At 54.1% G+C, this 19,506-nt stretch overlaps 1 protein-coding gene across 6 annotated transcripts in view; it reads right to left on the reverse strand.

Annotated features, from left to right (window-relative positions):
- Positions 1-420: 420 nt before the first annotated feature.
- Positions 421-19,506, reverse strand: part of CADM1 (cell adhesion molecule 1) — a 151,338-nt gene continuing 132,252 nt past the window's right edge. For 3 of the 6 annotated variants that reach the window (XM_054222989.1, XM_054222991.1, XM_054222987.1), the window contains exons 9-12: positions 18,439-18,471; positions 12,959-13,012; positions 3,900-4,031; positions 421-2,682 (exon numbers count right to left, since the gene is read on the reverse strand). In XM_054222989.1, the coding sequence (XP_054078964.1) occupies positions 2,564-2,682; positions 3,900-4,031; positions 12,959-13,012; positions 18,439-18,471 (338 nt within the window). In that variant the 3' untranslated portion in view covers positions 421-2,563. The remainder of the gene's footprint in view (positions 2,683-3,899; positions 4,032-12,958; positions 13,013-18,438; positions 18,472-19,506) is intronic. The other 3 variants (XM_054222992.1, XM_054222990.1, XM_054222988.1) reach the window with 2 other exon arrangements.

Here is a 19,506-nt window from a genome sequence, read left to right on the forward strand (position 1 = left end):
TGGGCTTGGTGTTCCGAGGCGAACCGACATCCCACATGGCAACTCCGAAATCCCCAGCATTGTAAAGGGAGATGCAAGAAAACCTGGCAACAGCCAGCAGGGCACTGGAGATCGGAACGGGGCGGAGAGGGGGCGTATTTCAACGCTCACCTGCCGCCGCAGCATTGAAATATTTGTCTGCTGTTAAAAGCTTGTGTACGGGGCCGCCCCCCACCCCGCCCTGCAGCTCGGGAAGGTTGAGATACCAGCCACAGGTCGACGTTCTCCGTAAGAAAACACCGCGGCAGGTACCCAGCGCGGGAAGACGCGATGGGAGCGAGCTCACGGCAAGGTGCAGCCCGCAGACCAGCTCACCCGAGACGACGGCCCGATATCGTCTCTGCCGCGGCAGGGCATAAAGAGTGCAAAACGAGCTGGGGGTTTGTAACATTAATTTTTTTTTATTAAGAAGACAGATATTTTATAGTACTTCTTTTCCTTTGTAAAAATGGTATACATGAACCAATACAAAATGTGAATGGGAACAGATGGATATGTATTTTCTTACATCGTCACATCTTCCATGGACACCTTAAAACAGAACTGGCCTAAGGGGAAAAAATGAAAAGGCCGGGTGAATAAAGAACAAGGTTGTTTAGCATCGGTTCCGCCTCCTTCATTTGTAATACGCCTTTAAACAAGGTTGTTCTTTCTTCACGCTTCAAAATCCTAATGATCTAAAGCTGTACAAAGTAATACTCAACAATACATTTCAAACAGTGCACTGTATACTGAAGAAAAAATACATAAACCGATATACAACTAAAATTCGTAATTTCCTGGTTTTTATCCTGTTTTTCTTTTTTTTCTTTTTTTTTTTTTTCCAATGTGTGGGGCCGAAATTTTGCAATCTACCTGAGACGGAAAACACCAATCAAAACACATGAACCTGAGACATGTCAACATTGTAAGTCAAAGTTACATCGGTAACACTGCACTACTGTACACTTCCAAAACAAAGATGGGCTGCTCCAAACCAGGCTGCCGATCCCGCCCCCGCGCATGTTTGCACCCTAAAAGCCCCCCGGCCCCCCCGCGCCGGCGGCTTCTCGCCGGGACCGGGGTGGCAATGGGGCTGAAGGCTCAGAAAAGAGCTGCGCTCGACAAAATCTGCTCGGGGAAAAAACAAAGGGTGTTTCGGCGAGGTTCTTCTCGTGAAAAGGGGAAAGACAGAAGACTGCCGGAGAATGGACTCGCGCTCTGCCGTCAGGCCATCCCGTTCCCAAAGGACTCCCGCATTGTAATGGTTCTGCCAAGAACAACAATTGGAAAAAAAAAAACCAAACGAAAAACCAAAACGCACGAAAACGCTTCCCCCGAAACCCCTAAAAAAAACCCCAACCTGATGCTAAGATTAATGTTTCCCTTAAATAAATCAGCATACACCTTCCACATAAACACAGTAAAAAAAAGTACCGCTCGAAATCCAAGATTACTCACCAAAAAAAACCCAAATTCAGCATATATAATTTTAATACCGTCTTCTCACTGCGGTCGGCTACCTGTCACTGCGGATTCTAATTTACCTACGTTCTCCTTTTCACCTATGGCTTTGTAAGTCAGTTAGCACTGGCGTTTTAACGCCAATTCCCACGTTTGACTGAGCGGGTAGAGAAAAGGCAGTTTGGCTGGTCCGGCTGCTCGGCTCCAGCGCTGGGGGGGACGCGTCACCCGTGGCCGCGGCGGGACGGGAGAGGACGGCTGGAGCTGGGGGCTCTGCCTCCTCCGGCCCCCGGCAGCGGGACGCAGCAGTCCCCGGCACGGCGGGGAGACGGGCTCAGCATCCCTCCGGGGGGAAACCCCCCGTCCCGCTTCCCCGCGGCCGAGCAGCGCCTTTGCCGAGCTCCAGCCCCTTTCCTGGTCGCCAGCGCGGCAGGCACCTGGAACACGGGCAGCCACCAAGGGGTTCTCGTCGTTCGGTTATCCGAGCCTTGAGGACGATAGAGGGGGATGGGAGATGGGCACACTGAACTGCGAACTACGAAATCTAAAATGTGCTGGTTCTCCTCCGATGAGCTCGAGTTCGGAACGGAAACGGTGAAGAGAAAAAGAAAGAGAAACACCTTCAGAGAAAGCCACCTACTCCAAGGGGTCCCAGCAGGCAACTCCAGAAAGGGACCGGGAACGGGGAAACGAAGAGCCACAGAAACCCGAAGGGAACTAACGCACAGAAGCCCCTCTTCTTCCCAGCCTCCCCCCGACCCCCACGAACAGAAATTAAACAAGGCACAGAATCTTCTGCAAATGACTTCACTAAACTAAATCCAAGCTGGACTTGGCCAAAAAAAGAAAACCCAAACGAACTGAGGTGTCGAACAGCAGAGTGTACTTTACGAGGAATATTTTTACACAGCAAATCCCGGACCCTCCCAGCCTCACCGCTCTCCACCCATTTGCTTTTTTTTTTCGTTAAAAAAAAAGACACAAGCTGGTCGCAACTTCTGATATCACTGTCTCTTTAGCGTTTAAATAGGGCCAGTAGTAACCGTCCACGGTTGGACACCTCATAGAAACCAAGGCTGCTCTAGATGAAGTACTCTTTCTTTTCTTCGGAGTTGTTCTGTCCTCCCTCTGCGTTGATGATGGCTGTGTCTGCGTCGGCCGCATCGTCTGCTCCTTTGGCTTCGTGAGTGAAGTACGTACCTGCAAGGCAAGCGGGAGGCTGAGCGAGCGACGAAGCCGCGAGCGGAAAGGGAAAAAAACACCTCAACCACGAAAATACCAGGCTGGGGCACGGGAAGCCAGTGCCAGAAGAAGCAGGGCTGCTGCCGCCCGGCGCGGAGCTCCCCGCTCCTGCTCCTCGGGAACGGCCGGGGCTGGAGAGCCCCAGGACCGACCACGCTCCGGGCACCCCCGTCCCCGCTCCGACATGCGACGGCGTGTCCCGCTCTGCGCCGTCTGACTCGGAGCAGAAATTAGGGCACGGCTATTTCCCCCTCTCAGAAGCACACCCGTATCGGTAAAATTGCATTTTATACGCTTTACTTAGAGGAGAGAAATCTTTCCTCTCCGCCTTCTCTCTCCCCTGATGTGCTTTAGTTTTGTGGGTTCTGTTTTTCCCTTTCTCCTCTCTTCTCAACATCATTCACTCCATCCCGGCTGCGGCCGTAACCAGCCACTCATCCTCCGTCAGCTTTTCCACACGTACTGCATAACCCCCAGTGACCGTCAGCTCCTTCGTACAAACACGTACACAGGGCACCGCTCAAATTCTGGGGGGGGGTTCGATTTGCTCTGGAAGGTGTAACGAGTTCCCAAAATGGACCGTTTTACACAAGCCCAAGCTCACGTGGCACGTGTATTAGCTCAGGTCAACTGGGTGTTGTAGAGGGACCTCCAAATTCCTGTTTGAGGCTGCGTGCCGAGGCGTGGGCTGCAAGCTTTGGGGATGAGCCGAGCCGAGCCGCGTGGCTCTGCGCATCGTTACTCGCACTAATTGTCTCCACTACCCGGCACTGTCACAGGCGGTGCCGCGGGCTCTTCGAGAAGAGCTCAGCGTGCCCCGTGACGCGCACTGCTGCTCCAGAAAGAGAGCGGACCCCGTCTGTCAGGCATCCTGCTGCTACCATGCCTCGGAAGGGAAGGTCCTCCCCCAGCACCACCACCCGCCGGCCTCGGCGCTGGCACGCCAGATTCAGGCACTGTCTGGGGTCAACCACCGTCCTCCTGCCCTGAGCCCCGGTGCCCAGAACATCCACGGGCTGCTCCAGCCTTCCTCCTTTTCCCCTTCCCAAAGGCCCTTCGGGAGACATCCTTCCAGAGCAACCAAGGGGGGTGTCTCTCGCCTGGGACAGCCCACCACGAGCAGGGGGAAGCTCGTACCACCTCCTCTCTTCTTCCCGTTTTGGTCTTTGTCTTACCTTTATGTCTGGCAAAATATCGCCCTAAAATGATGAGCAGGCAAAGCATCGCAAACACGACCACGGCCACGACGCCACCAACCACCGCATGGTCCACGCTCCGAATGGCCCCTTCCTCACCTGCACGAGAATCTGTTGAGATCAGAAGAGGAATAAGAATTCGGGACTTATTACGATGCGCTCTGAAGGGTTTGGCTGCAGCTGCTCTCAGATGGGACAAGCCACCCTTGTGCTCTCAGAAGGAAAAGGGGTAAAGCATGGAGCTATCTAGGCAGATGAGTTCGGGCAGCGGAACGGCGCCCAAAGCCGAACTGATCTGGCGGCTGGACTCGCAAGGTGTTCTCGGCTATAAGCAGCAGCACTACGACTACGCACGTGGAAGACAGCTGGGAGAGGGAGAGGAGAGATGGAGCTGGTGGTGGGTACGTGCTTTGGGGAATTTCCCTAGAACGCTCCCCAAATTTCAACCTCCCCGGGGGACGGGGGCACAGCCAATAGTGGCTCAGTATGGGAATATTAATCGTTAGCTCTGGAGAAACATCATTAACGAGCGCCCTGTTGGAAACGTTTCAACTTCAGCCCACCGACCCCTCGACCAAAACCCAACCAGCCCAGCATGGTCAACACGTCTACAGCCAGCCTCTCCCCAGCCTAACGCCATTCCGGCGGGAAACACAACCTTTGCTCATCAGCGCAGTTCTCGATGTCGGAGGACACGGAACTCCTGGCTCAGACTGTAAGGACCTCTTCAAAAGCAGAGAGCGAGCAATAATCGTACAGTGCCTCCGGCCGCTCTGTTTCATTTCTTTAACTCCTCACCACGCAATTAGTCGTCTTTCAGAAGCGCCTCTCCCTTAGGAGGCCGTCACCCGGGAGAGGAATGACTTATTTGGCGGAGGAACAACTCCGCAATGAACCCAGAATGAGCTATGGCCGTGTAAAATGAATGTATAGCAGTGTAAACAATTTTAATTTAAGAACGCAGCTACATCAACCCTCCCTGCAATCCTAATGGCAACCGAGATTTATAACGTAGTAAAAAACAATTATTCTCCCGTTGATTAATACATTAACATTTTGGAATAGAAGCTAAACCATTGTCTCTTTTTTTTATTGAGTCGAGCGCGACACCTCCATTAAAATGATTTACTGGCCATACCTTACAATTTAAGCACAGCAGCAACAGAAACGGTAAAAATCTTTTAACTTTACATGATTTGTGAAGTCATATGTGAAGGATTTACCATTTAAATCTTTCACTACAAGAAGCACATGGCCTATAAATCTGTCCCGCATGCAGTTGCCCAGGCACCTAAGAGAAATGCATTTTACCAGGAAGACTGAGAGTGCAAATGCAAGTCAATTTTTAAGAAAGATTTATCTCCGTCTCCCTCCAAAGAACAGAGCAAATCTCTGAAGCCTCCACCTCTAATAATATTTGAAGTTTATCGATCAAGCGTACAGATCCGTGACAGCTAAAGGTAATGGTGCTCTTTTGAGCTGAGACCTGATACAAAGCTTTCCAGCAGCAGCCCGGGATTTACGCTTTCTATCGATATTTCCAATTCTGCTCCAAGATTAAGGACCGAGGGACCTAGGTAAATAACTCGTGACCGAGAGCACCATCAAGCGCCTTGTAATTAAAACAATTTGAGAAAAAAAAGCCTTCGAGCGCTTCTCCGAGTAACTCCCGGCAGCGGGGTCCTGGGCTGAGCTGAGACAAGGCTGGCACAAGGCGGACGTGACGGGACACAACGGCCAGTGGCCTCCCAGCGCCGCAGGCAGAGGGTCCTTGTCAACAACCCCTCAGACGAGCTAAAACCCGGGGCAAAAAACAAAGATTCCAAAAGCATTCGCTGCCACATCGCCTAAATCCGAGTCGTTTCCCTGTGGGAAGAGCGTGCCAGAGCGACCTGAGAGCACGTGAGGAGGAGGGACGCTTTGTCCGGCCTCCGGCAGGAGCAGACCGTGCCCTCAATGCTTCCCGGCCCCGCTCGCCGACGGGGAAGCGGCACAGCGAGGTGCCAAGCGGCCCGTCTCGCCCGGGCAAAGCCTCTGCCGCCTGCCCGGGACAAAACCTGGGGAAAACCAGCAATCCCGGGCACTCCGGGCAGCGCTGCCCGAAGACAGCCTGCTCCCCGCGCCTCTCGCCGCGGGCCTGGAAAGATTGACTCTCCGCAGAGCAACCAACCCGGCCCATCCGCTGGAGCCGCTGCTGTAGACAAGCTCCGCTCCGTTTTTTAAGTGGGTTTTTTTTAGAAACTTAGCACCCAGTTCCACACGACCGCACTAAGGAGGTGACAGCAGCATCCCGGCCTGGGAGGATGAATGTCTGGCTGACATCTGGAACAGCTGAGGGGAATAAACACGCTGAGTTACGGCTCTATAATGTGCTTAGAGCAGGATTTTGCATCAAGAGCCATTTTCTCTTAATCACCATAAATTAAAGCTCAGGAAAGAGGAGGCCTGACGGGGGGTCGCTGGGCTCCTCCCGGCAGCCCATTCCCACCGACCCACGGCGCCCCAACGTCCCCCCGGCGTCCCCGCCACCGGCATCCAGGCGGGAGCAGGGAGACAGCCCTTCCCGGAGAAGGGACTTTGGCACAAAGCAAACAGTTGTGGCCAGAGCAGTTTATTCAGTCCCACTGCGTCCGCTGGCACACGCAGGGCCATTTTTCTTAATTATTTCTGTTAAAGACGACCTCTGCGGAGTGCCAGCCGCAAGTTTATTTTATTATGTGTGTGGCTAAATAGTTCATCTTCCAGCTTACACACTACATAAAAATTAAAATATATTCCGAGGGAGCCTCGGATGGTTGCGAAGCGTCTCATCGCCGGCCGGCGAGGCAGCGGCAGCGCACCCTGACTTACCCGGTGCTCTGTCTCTGGGTATACGAGGCTGGCAGCGACGGGAGGCTCGGGGGGTCCCGGTGCGGCTGCGTGGGACGTCGATGCCCCGGGAGTGACACCTGCAACTGCGGCAGCACCGGCCACCAGCGAGGGGTTCCCCCGCCACCCTCCCTGGCCCAAAGGTGACACTGCCGGAAGGTCCGTCTTCAGCAGAGGCGCCACATTCAGAGGCAGTAAAAGACTCATCAAAATTAAATCCGCCTCGTATCTTTCCCACGCGGCATCGATTTGCTCTCCAAAGGTAAACTACTTGCAATTTTAAAGAAAAATTCGGATATTTGACATTCTTTTAGGCCCGCCATGTATTTTTCCTTCTACTTAGGCAGGGAAGTAAACAGAAGACACCCTGGAGGCCGGGGACCACCATCCCCCGGCAAAGCCAGCCATGCCCACGGCACCGCTAACGCCGCGTTCCTACTCCAGCCCTCAGACGGAGCTCCCCAGGGATGGCTCTTCACCGCACAAGCCACTCCAGCGGGACGCCATTCCCTCTGCCAGGTACCCCTCCCTCCACACCTCCTCTCCGCCTCAGCTCCCGCGTCTCCTCAAACTCCACCTGCTCCACAGCAGGTCCCGGTTCTGCCCACGGGCGCGGAGCACGAGGCAGAGCCGGGGGCCGCCGGCCCACGGACCCCCCTCGGCAGCTCTGGACACTGCTCCAAGCAAAGCGCCTCGAACGGCACCAGCACGGGAGCCGCCACTTCACCTTCTGTCACTCACGACTTCTTTGGCAATTAAAAGCAAAGTGTCGGCTCTGTGGAACAAGGAATAATTCCCCACATTTGCGCCAAGAAAGAGAGACTTGACCTTAAAAACCGGGTTCTGCTTTAAGATGCTGTCTCCGATTCACAAAAGCTATTCCCGCTTCGTATCTATGATGAAAAAAGAAATCGCAACTTTATTACTGAAGAGGGAACAGACGAGATGGCAGGAACTGACAAAATGCCACATTATTTGCTAATCCTAATATGTTATTCTTCCTTAAGATTTGCTTTTCTCAGCACCAATTCAATTATAGATGCTACAAATCCTTCTGACATTTAATTCGCTCTTGTCAGAGAGCAGTAAATGTATACATGCAGAGCTTTCCCATTAAGATGTTAATATACGTTGGAGCACGCTGGCCTTTAAACCGAATAGGCAGAATTTTTTCTACGAGGGGTTTGTTTCTGGTTTGCTTGTGGGTTCTTCGGGGCTGGGAGCGGGAGGAGGGCGGGGAGGGGACGGCGAGGTGCAGACACCGCGGCGTGTTGCCACCAACACGCGCGGCTCCAGGGCACCTCGGCTGCCCCCCGTGTCGCCGGGAGGGTGCTTTGCCCGGCGCCAAAGCACCTTAAAGGAAAACTTGCAGCGATAATGGTGCAATCCACTTGGGGGAACTGCAGAGATGCAGGGGAAAAAAATTAAGAAGAAATTAAATAAACCAATTTTCCTTTTAAAGTGCTGCGAAGCCTCCCCCGCGGGAACAGTCCGGTTGTGCCCGGCGTTAGAGGGATGCCAAAATTCGGTGTGATGGAGCTCGAAGTGCTCTGCGCGAGACGCAGCTCTGTACGCAGCAGCAGAGAGCACTCGAGTCCCGCTTCGAGTGGCGGCCAGTAAGAGACTTCGGTAGCTTTAAATCCGTTTTGGCTTCTTCTTGTAATCAACTGCTCATGCAATCAACAAAAAAGAGATTACACCACTTGAACGCCAAGCCTGAAGTTTTCCTTTAACAAAAAGTGCGACTCACGAAATGGTCCGTAGACAGAAGAGAAAGGCATCTGTGGCTGGTTCCTCCTTGTCGCCACGCTAACGCCACGCTAACGCCACGCTAACGCCACGCTAACGGCACTTACTCTGAGCCAGGGCGACCCGTAGCAGACGGCTAGCTGCTTATCTGCCATGGAAGTACTGTCAACTAACACCTGCGTTTTAAACCTCCCAGTTCATTGTGATGTGGCGTTTTTTTCTGGGGGGGAGAGACACTTTTTAAAAAATAAATGTGCTAGCGATCTTAATTTCCTAACATTTTTGCAGAGGGAATTGTTTAAAAATAGCTTTCCGCGGCCTGGCTCAAGAGTACAAAAAAGCTGGCAGATTTTAGCAGCATCCTCCGCACAATGTGGGTCAAGCGCTTACAGCGAGGTTTAGCAGATGGAAGACTTTCCTCCTCCCATCCACTCAATGAAAAGGTTCCATTTGATTCTCTTTTTAATGAGGCTTTAAAATATATCTGCATGTATCTATGCATATTCCAGCTTCCACCCTTTTTTAAGTGGCAGCTTCTCAAGATGAAGAGAAAGCCCAGACCGGACCTGGCTGGCTGCGCTGGCCCGCAGTTTAAATCTCAATTATCCCCCCTCTGAACTCTATTAGGCTCAAACCACTTTATTTTTAGCTCCAGTGCTCCCCGACTTCTCGGGAGCGGGTGCTGTGAAGCTGGAAAAGCCAGGTTTGGGATCCGCAGCACCAGTCCCGGGACGATTCCTGCTCCCAAAGCGTCCCTCACCGCCTCCCCTGGGGGCTCCCGCCCCGCTTCCCACCACGCGTCTCCGTCCCCCGGTACCGGCGCTGGGGGCAGCGCCCGGAGACGCCACCACTCCCACGGCCACTCTGTTCTCATCGGACGCCCGCTGCCCGTCCTCGCTCCTCGCCCTCCCGCCTGCCTTTCCTTTGGTAGACCAACGTTTTGGGATACTTCTGGGGTACCTCCCACCAGCCCTGACCTTGTTCTGCGCACACTTCTGCTGTAAAAGCAGAAAACCGATGGAGGGTTTTTGTGAAAACACGGCACGGACATTAGTTTTGGCATATTTGGATTTCTCGCTGCGATGCCACAAAAAATTTTTTCTCCTGTTTCTGGGCGAAAATTCACTTCAAGCTACTGATGCAGGACAGCACGGGCTGAACCTGTGTGTGCGTACGTAAGTTTATAGACGCTAACTCCGTCGACAGCTCCTGTGCCTCCCGCGTTACCTCACACCTGCACCACCGGAGGGAAAAGGAAACCTACATCAATTCCTCTGCAGAATTCCGAACCTGGCGATCTTTCCTTCCACCCGTTAAAGTCTAGTTAATTCAATAATTAACACACCACCGTGACTTAAGCTCCCACACGTCCCTGCTGGTGACGACGTGGCTGCTAAGGGCCTTAAGTCACTTGCCCGCTTCTGAAAAACCGGTGAAGGCAACTATTCCTCTCTGCTGCCAGGTAGGAAAGTGAACGCTAGAACTAACATCTTCCCGCCGAATTAGCCGTTGGTTCTTTGGTGGGACGGAGTTTTCCAAACAACACAGCAGCAGGAGAAGGGGGGGCTAGTGGGCAGGGCCGGGGGAAGAACAGGCGGCCATTATTCCAGAAACACGACGAAGCGCTTCCCCGCCATGTGGGAGGCCAGAGCTCGCCGCCGGAATACGGCGGGATGAGCAGTAACGCCATCCATTACGCCGGCGCGGCAGTGAGCGCGCTACCCCTGCTCTAATTTATTGACGGACCGTTAAAGAGCAGCGTTAACCGGTTTGCCGTATTGTAATTGAATTTGGGCTAATTTAAGCCAGAGAAATTCGAGGAGTTCATCCTTCTTCAATCAATAAGCTCCCCTTCAGCGACCCGCTTCAAGGTGGCTTCATAAAAACAATGCCCTTTGTTTTCATAAATTTAACCCTCCGACAGGTGCTCAATGCCCATCGGTTGCTCCCGCAGCCTCCTCCCTGCCGGAAAAGGGAGCCCCACCAGCCGTCGATTCATCGGCAGCCCCCTCGAACAAAGGTGCCGATCAGGTTTGGATGAGTTAACCAAACCCGACGCGCGGGTGCCTCCTGGCCGCTGTACCAGCGGGGCACCGGGAGCGGGGGGAGCGCCGGGCACCGCAGGGGACCGGGGTACAGCTGTGCCGGACGGGGAGCCGACTCCTCACGCCCGGCGCACGCAGCAGCCCGTACGTACGTACGCACCTGTCCGTGCCTGCGCGCGCCCCCGTACGCACGCCCGGCCGCCCAGCAGCTCGCCCGCGCTCCCCAGCCCCGCGGGGCCGCCGAGAGAGGCTGCGGGAGCAGCAGCCCCGGGGGTGCGAGGCCAGCCCTGCCCGGACCCCGCCGCCTCCGCGCCTCAGGAACCACAGGAGGTTTGCGAGTGGCAGGGACACACACAGGCGGACCAGGAGAAGCGAGGACAGCTCTGGAAGCTAGCTACCTGGGCGGAAGGCAAGGGATGCATTACTTAATTGCACAGTTGGCAGAGCCTCCGGCGACGCATTTAGCGGGACAGGAGTACCTGCAAGGAACAGCAGACTGAGCAAACACCGCCGCGGCACCCCGCGCTCGCCGCACCGCCGTCCGGGCACGCACCCCGGCATCCCCGGTACTCCCGGGGGCACCCGGAGCGCTCCCGACGGAGAGCTGGGCTCCAGCACCCACCTGGACCCCCCCATCTGACAGCCCCAGCCTGCCCAGCCCCGTCTGCAAGGGGGATGCCCTGGATTCAGCAGCAACCCCCCGGAACAAAGGGGCCGATCGGCTTTGGGTGAGTTAATCAAACCCGATGCCGTGCCCCCCCAGCCTGGGCACGGCGGATGGGACGGGGACAGACCGGCCCGGAGCCCTTTCTCCAGTGACACTGGTGTATTTGGCCGGGCACGATTACCCTTTGGGTGTCCACAGGTGACCAAGAGAGCAACAAGCAAAATTTTGAGATTCTTAGGGAAAAAATAATAGAAAATCAGGAGTCAAAACGGATGCTGCAAAATGGGTGTCTGGCGGCGCACAAAGGCTGCCCGCCCCTCTGCCGGCCCTCGCAGCGGCGGCGCCCGCGCTGCTTCCTGCAAAGCTCGGGGGAGTTTCGCCTGCGCACAAGGCTCAGAAAAACGGGAACACGGAGCTGCACACCGGGGAAAAGGCGCTGGCCATCGGGCACAGCCACAGCTGCTCCGTGGCCGGCACCCGAGGGGAAGGCAGGGCTGCTGGCAGACACCCATTTTGGGGAATTCCGTTGGGGAATCGTTTCCCGTTCTTCTCTTCGTTGACCGGAAAGTGCATTTTTCTTTAAAAAATACAAATTAAAACAGTAACGCAGCTTATCAGAGCAAAGCAATTACTTCCCATCCCCACAGCGAGAATATTTGACAGACACCTAGTGCTTCTTACCTATGAGATCTGGCCCAGGCCTGCAACAATAATTATTAGTACGGCTCAGGAGTTAGAAGACATACTGCATCAATCCATCATTTCTAACCTCTTGGCCAGAGCATACCTATAGTGGCTTACGGGAGGAGATGCCGCTGCTTCCATCACAGCAAAGGCGAGCATTTGACAGGGCGAGAGGAGGACTCGGGGCTTGGCTTTTTTTGGCCTTGCTTTTTGCCCCCCGTCACCCCCCGAAGGGGACAGGGTGGGAGCGGGCTCTCCCGCCCCCGGCCCCACAACCCCCCTCCGCGGAGATGCTCTGACAAATGGCAGCAAAAAAACCCCAAAAACGGGTGCAGTTCTAAAAACGCTTAGGAAGACCCCGGCAAAACAGGAGGATCAGAGGTTTACGACACCTGCAGCGCTGGGACGACCCCTCCTTGAATATACCAGCTGCGTCCTCTGAAGATGCTTTCGGTTCTTATCTGGATTAGCGCTAATTCGCAAGGACCAGCTACGAGGACGCTGGTATTTATGGAACTTTCAGTCCAGCGTGGATAAAAAGAGGTTCAAACCATTTACTTGGCTCGGCCCCCGCCGATAAAACCTCCTTTCTTACCCCCAAACCGATACTCCTACTATGAGAAACCGCCACGCAGCCGAGATGTAGCACCGGCCACTTTCTTAAAGGCGGTTTCACACAACGGGGCAGAGCCCAGCATTTGACCAACATCCAGTTTCAGCTCAACCCGTCTCCAAATTCAGCGTTCAAAAAATTCCGGCCGAGCAGCTGGGAGGGCACCGGCACCTCCCCGCTCCGCGCCCTCCCGCCCCCTTTGCAAGGCTGCCGCAGAAACGGGTGCCAAAACCAAAAACGGGGCGGAAAACCCCAACGGGAAAGAGCGGACATCCAAGCTGCCAGCCCACGCGTGGGAGGAAGGGCTACACCAGAGCAACTATACAATGCAACATGGCCAAGATGCAGAAATCGGAGTGGAACCAGTAGCTAGGGAAGAAGAGCAGCGGTGTACCTACGTACTAGCCCTTACCTGAGAGATCCCCATAGTCCAGCTCCTCTGCCGAATTGGGCAACTGAGTAAAGCCTTACAAGTAAAAACAAACTCATTTTTCTCTGCGTTTCTCGAGCGACAAAAAAACAACACACTTAAGAACCGAGGATGACATTTCTTGGGGGGGAAAAACAGAATGCGTCAATCACTTGCCACCTTCTGCCCGTGCGGGCAGGGGAACTCGTATGACAGAATTGCAATAATTTCCTTTATTACAGACAGAAACATTCCTCAGTCTACACTGTTGGCACACAAAACATGGAGTCAAAGTCACTCATTCATAACAGCATGCAAAGGCCCCCAAACTCTGTCTTTTAGTCATGGCGGGGGGCAATCTCCCAATTTGGTCCAGCTCAATTTAGGTTCTGTATACATACAGCAATGTCAAATTTTCTTCCAATTTCCCCCACAATTCAATCGCTTTTTGGTAAATGTTGACAAGCCGGGCAACGTATCAATTAGTGAATATTGCGGGTCGCGCTTCCATAGCGTAGGGCACCTGCGCGTGCAAACTGCAGGCTCTATCTTCTGCAAAAAAGAGCTGACAAAACCTCTTTTTTTTAATTTCCCAAATTGGATGAATTTACGGAAAAAGGATCTGTCCTCAAAGCTGATAAAGCAGTTAGGTGAGACACGCTTTCCTGACCCCAAAAGGCAGCCGACGCTGTCTGGAAAGCCATTATTTTCTATTTTGAAAATATTGTTTATTTTAATATTTGCCCTGAAGGGACAGCACCGGCACCGGCGCTTGGGAAACCTGGCGGCGTGAGCCCGCCGACCGCTAAAAACATTGACTTTCTTTTAAACAGCCGAGACGTTAACGCAGCATAGTCGATGTGAGACTGTCCCCATGGGAAAGCAGCAGGCTATCTCTCTCTCGCTCTCTCTCTCACTAAAAATAAAACTCCTTTTCAGTGCCGGTGTTTAAAATCCATCAAGTCACCCGGAAGCTACAGGCGGAATTATCTTCTAAAGCGGGAAGGCGTTTACGTTAACAGCAAGCAGGTTGTTTGTGTGCCGCTCCCAGATTTCAGGGCGCTCCCCTTTTTTACTGCAATCCAATTTATGAATGTAATCACAGCTGACCCACGGAAGCACTGGACGTGCCAGCCCGGGCTCCGAAGAGGAGCCCTTCAACTTTCCTCTCTCCCAAATTGCTTCTGTAGAGGCTTCCCTTTCGCTTAAAAGGAACGACATTTTCTCAATAATGAGAAAGGGCAGCGTTGCATTTTTTATGAAGGCTTTTTCAAAAGAAAATGTAACAGTTCCGCAATTCAGTTTCTGCCTGCACCCGGTACGCTTAAAAATGCCGCCCAACAGTAGCAAAACCTGTTGCGAGGCATTTTAAACATGCGGTGAATTACTTCTTGACTTTTCCCGTTGAACTTCCATACCAGCTATCGGAGTCCCTTCCTCTCCCTTCGGCTCCGAAGGAGTTCCGAGCCTGCCGCGACTCCTGGTCCGCGCGGGAATGCCGGCGTGGCGCTCGGCTCCCGTCTCCCCGTGCCGCGGGGACCCTGCTTTGGGCTGCTTCCTCGGCTACCTCCGCTTTTTAAGGAAAAGCCAATTTTCTCTTTCGTACCAAGCTGTAAATAACCAATTAGGGATTCCGTTTTATGCTGCCTGTTCCGGGGCCCCGCACAGAACCCGGAGCATGTGCAGAGACCTTTGTGATGTTTTATTCAATCGCCCCAAGGACTGGCTCCGTGAAATAGATTTAGGAATGTATTTACTGTTAGTTGCGCTTTTAAACAGGGCGTTTTCCGAAGGCAAGGCAGCCGGGCAGGCAGAGCCGCTCGGTAACGCTAACGCCGGGAGTACGGAGGCTTTTTCCTGGCGTGCCGCTGGGTCTGGCGAGACCTGCGAGGCGAGGAGCGCTCGGGCACGGCTCAGCTTTTGGCTGCAGACGAGTAAAACTCGCTCTCCGAGACCGAGCGCTACTGGGAAAAGCAACAAGAGCTTAACACGGTAGCGTTAAAGCCCCTCGTGCAAAACCCTGCTAAGGCCGCAATTAAAAATTCATATGGGCCTTCGGGGAAGAATTTGCAGCTTATAAAATTACCTGCTAGAATATGGGCAAGGTATTTTCTTGTCACTCTTCATTCACGATTGGGATGCTTTCGTGATTTTAGCCTTGGCTCCAGACTTCCTGCTTTGCCAGCTTCAGAAGAGATTTTTTTTCGCCCTACCTTCTCGTGAGGACGAGCAGAAATCCTGCCGCGGTTCTGCCTCGGGGGGTGGGGGGAGCCGCAGCGCCGCCCGGAGCATCCCCCTCGCCCCCCACGTGTGTCCGGCCGGGGCTGCCCAGGGACGGCGGCTCCGTGCGACGGGCATCGCCCGCCGCCGGGGAAAACCATTCCCGAGCTCTTAAAGCTCTTCGCTTATGAGAGGGTGGGGTCAAAATTTGGGAAAAAATGGCAAAATTACTTCTGCCGTAGCAAAAGACCGTCACGTATAAGGTCACGGCTGCTTACACATGTCCTGCCGGGCAGGGGGTGCGAGGCGAGGGCTCCCCAAGGGCAGCAGCCCCGCATGGCGGGGTGAGCGCCCCGGGAAGCCAAAATCTCGCAGGTGGACTTTGAGGGGGAGAAGGGCAGGGGGGAGGACAAGAACGGGCATGGCAGAAAAAGGGTTTTCTTTGCAGGCTCCGAGACGGAGTTAGTCCCCCGGCTCCGGCGCGGTCTGCCCCGATTCAGGCCGCGCAGGGAGCTGCGGTGCCAGCGCCGCCGGCAGCCTGGCCCCAGGCAGGGAAGGAGGGCTTGAGCTCGGGAAAGCCGGCTTAGCGCAGCGCAGCAGAAGCACAAGCCTTCCTGCCGGCCATGACCATGCTGTTATTGGAGTTCTGGCAATGAACAGTGCAGAGAAAGGAGAAAGTGCATCAGAAAATTTACAGTTAAGCTCTCATCTTTAAACAAAAGAGTTAACAACGTTCGTGCTTTAAGTCACTCATGCATCGCTGCCGTCATCTCCATTCCAGGAGGAAACAGGAATGGCAGGGGCTTTGCTACCGCTGTTACATGCACACACGCACAGGACTCCTTCCCCCCCCAGTCCTCTAGGATACACTCCAAAAAATTAAATTACTCAAAAATCCTTTCCCAGATTGAAGTATCGTGCTGGTTCCACACTAGCCTTACGTTTCGTTTTCTTTGCTAGCAATCTCTTTTTTTGGGTTCTTTTTTTTTCTTTTCTTTTTTTTTTGGTTTCATTTTTTTCTTCCCCCAATTCATTTAGAACGGTTTTTGGAGAAAATCCATTTGGCTGTAGTTCATGCCCATGCATTTCTAGTCATTCACAGACATGCTCACTCCCATCGGACATCGGTAAGAACAAATGGCCAACATACAGAAACACCTGGTGTACTCCATACACGCTCCAGCAACACAAGCTTGGAAAGAAACCCCGGAGTCTCCACGGGAAAAGCACCCCCAGGGCAAGCGCGGGGGGCTCGGTACAAACCGGCCGGGTTTTAAGGCAGGAAAGTCTGTGGCAGGCCCTTGGGCTGGGCTGGCCTGGCCTGTCAGTCCTCCCCCCAGCTGGAAACGGAGGTGCTCCTTGAGGTAAAAACACGCTTTTTGCGGCTTTCCCCAACGCAAGTAAAAGCGGTGAAAGCCATCCGGAATTGCACTGAAGGAATGCGCACGGGTTGCCGGGCTGCGTGTCCCCTCCTGTGTCCCCTCCTGTGTCCCCTCCTGTGTCCCCTCCGGCACCAGCCACCCAGTGCCGGCGCCTCGCAGCCCTGTCTGCAGCGAGGATGCTCAGCCTCTCCGGCCTGCCTTCACACCGGCGAGGAATAACCTTGCGTGTCACAGCAGCCTTGCCGAGACACCCAGACGCGACGCTGGAAGCCACGCCGGTGTCAGGCTGCCTGACCCTGCCCAAAAGCGGGCAGCAGCTTCCGCACGCGCACACCCCTGGGGCCGTCCGAGACAAGCACAAAAACCTGCTGGTTTCTGACCCTGCGGGGCACTTTGTTCTTTTGCCTGGACCCTTTTTCTCAGCAAATTCTAGCACTAAAGGCAGAGCGCCTTGGCAGAACCCCTCTCCCTGCGAGCGCTGCCGGAGTGGGGTGCCCCACGGCCGTTGCCGAGCCCTGGCTACGGCCAGACCGCAGGGGCCGGGGAGGGTGGTGGGGACGGAGCCACTTTCCTTTCCGCCTGACCCCCGCATCTCTCCCGCCCTTCCCGACTGCTCGCAGGCACGTCTCGGAGAGCAAAACGCCCGCTGGTACTTCAAAGAGCAGCGGGACCCTGACCACCGGGGCGAGGGGCACCGAGCAGACCTGCAGGTAATTAAACCGGGCCGCCACCTTCAGCAGCCGCTCTGCAAGGCTCCCCCCATGGCTCAACCATCGGGTGGTTAACGTTTTGCCTTCTTCTGACTTTCATAAGTGTCAGCATAGTGCTGGACGAGGCGTCGCTTGGACTATTAAGGACTATTAAGGACTACTGCCTTGCCATGACGCTCGTCACGGAACCTCGACATCAAACATACAGAGGGAGACGGGCAACCTAGAGAAAAGACAGGTATGCCTGAAGGCTTCCAATTTTTACGTCAAGTGGGAAAATCCATCCAAGGAGGTAAGTTATCTGGGACAAGACCTGCACGTCCCTCCACTTGACACGGGGCATCGCTACGTAACCGTGACTTTGCTCCGTCCTCCCTCTCCTGTCGCCCAAGAGCCGCCTCGGGGGGAGCAGCAGGGAAAAGGGGTTCTTCTGAGTGACACGTTTCTGTCGATAAAAGAAACACTCGACTTCCCAGAGTGAAAAGACACTAAAATAGCAAACCCAAATATGGATTAGCCTTAATTAAAATTGTCAGAGGTCTCGGTTCCGTAGCTGAAAAGGGAGCTCGTGCCAAAAACCGGTCTGCTCAGCTTCCAGTCTGAAGCGACTATTTAGGCTCGCCTTAAAAATGTGGGACGCTACGGAAGCTGTCAAGCTGTTCGCTAGGCTGCCGGGAGCAGCCGAGAGGGGTCGAGAGCGGGCTGGACTGCTGTGCTGACAGCAAGGTGTTGCTCCTTGTTTTCCAGATCTCCTTCTGCAGCGCGGCAAAGCACACCGCGGCGCTGACCTCCGCTCCTCTCCGAGCCGCCCCGGCACGCCCCGGGCCGCCCCACGCCGACGGACGCCCTGTCCTACAAACTCCCAAGCAGAGAAAAAACCCTCCAGATTTCACTCGCCTCCCAAAGAATTCCATTTGGGTTCCTATTTACTCCCCGTCTCCACGGGGCTTGGGGGATCGGTGCTCGCCTGGCACTGCGAAGCTCACAACGGAAATGACAAGCCCAGACAGACTTTCCAGCCTTCAAACCCATGTTATATGTATGAGATCAGTCCACCTGAAACATGGTTTTCCCTTGAAGACTGCGTTTCCCTTTTTGGCCACCCCTTCCCAGGCTTGTCTTGCCACTCAGCAGCGCTGAGAAATAAGATAAACAGGAATGTGATACCAACCGTGAACTGCCGGTTCTGTCGTCGCCGTTGTGTCTACACACGGGAACAGAGGATTGGAGGAAGGGAAGAAACAGGAGGAACGGCATGCAAAAAAAGGGAAAATGGAAAAAATGGAACAGATAATATATGAGCAAGCTTTCAAAGAACATTGCGTGACAAGCAATAATAAAATGAAAGGCAAAAAGCATTTGAAGTGAGTTGCACTGTTTAGAAGACATGCCTCCAGTTCAAAAGCTATGAGCCTGAGGAAAACAGTAAATTTTTCTCTCTTTCCAGGACCTCGCCAGCACAATTACTGGTGGTTGCAAAGTCAGGGGGACAAGAGACAGGGGTGAACACCGACACCAACGCTTTAGTTGGCAAGGACCAAAACAGAAGCTCAAGACCAGGACAAAGAGCCGACACTGGGAACGTGGCTTTTACGCATTCAAACATTGCCTCCATCAAAGCGCTAGTGGCCGGGGCTGGTCCGTGCCCACCCCTCCTCTTCCTTCATCCCACGCAGGGAGCCTCCAGGCACGTCGCTGCACGGCCCAGCCTCCGGACCCAGGCGTTCAGCGGCGGCAAGCAAAGGCTAACCATGAGAAACCGCAGGGCTAGTTCTGAGGCGCGCGTGGCCTCCTGGCCTCGGCTACAGCCAGCCACGCACCTCTAAGATGCGCGTTTTGTTCAGTGTAAGAAACATTGTTCTAGCACGCGCAAAGGCAGGCGGAAACGACCAGTCCCTCTATCGCAACGCTTAACAGCTTAACAGTTATTGGTAATTAAAATAGAGGGGTTTGGTCATTAGTCTGGAGCCGACTGTACTCCCTACATATTACAGGCCCCGGGAAACCTCTTGGGGGCGGCTGCCTTGCCAACGGGGGGACGCTTCACCTCCTCGCAGGTGTTTCAACAGGCAAGTTTAAAGACCGACCCAAATCTGAAGGTTTTTCCTGACGGCGTCCTAAGTTATTTCCTCTGCGCCAATAGGTCTAAGTCCTATTTGTCCCTAATATCCAAATTACGGGCTCGTTTCAGTTGTGGGAACTCGTTTACATTTGGTCTGGCTCTCTGTGTTCTGGGACG

Source organism: Rissa tridactyla, chromosome 17 (genome assembly GCF_028500815.1).
Source record: "Rissa tridactyla isolate bRisTri1 chromosome 17, bRisTri1.patW.cur.20221130, whole genome shotgun sequence".
Taxonomy (NCBI): domain Eukaryota; kingdom Metazoa; phylum Chordata; class Aves; order Charadriiformes; family Laridae; genus Rissa; species Rissa tridactyla.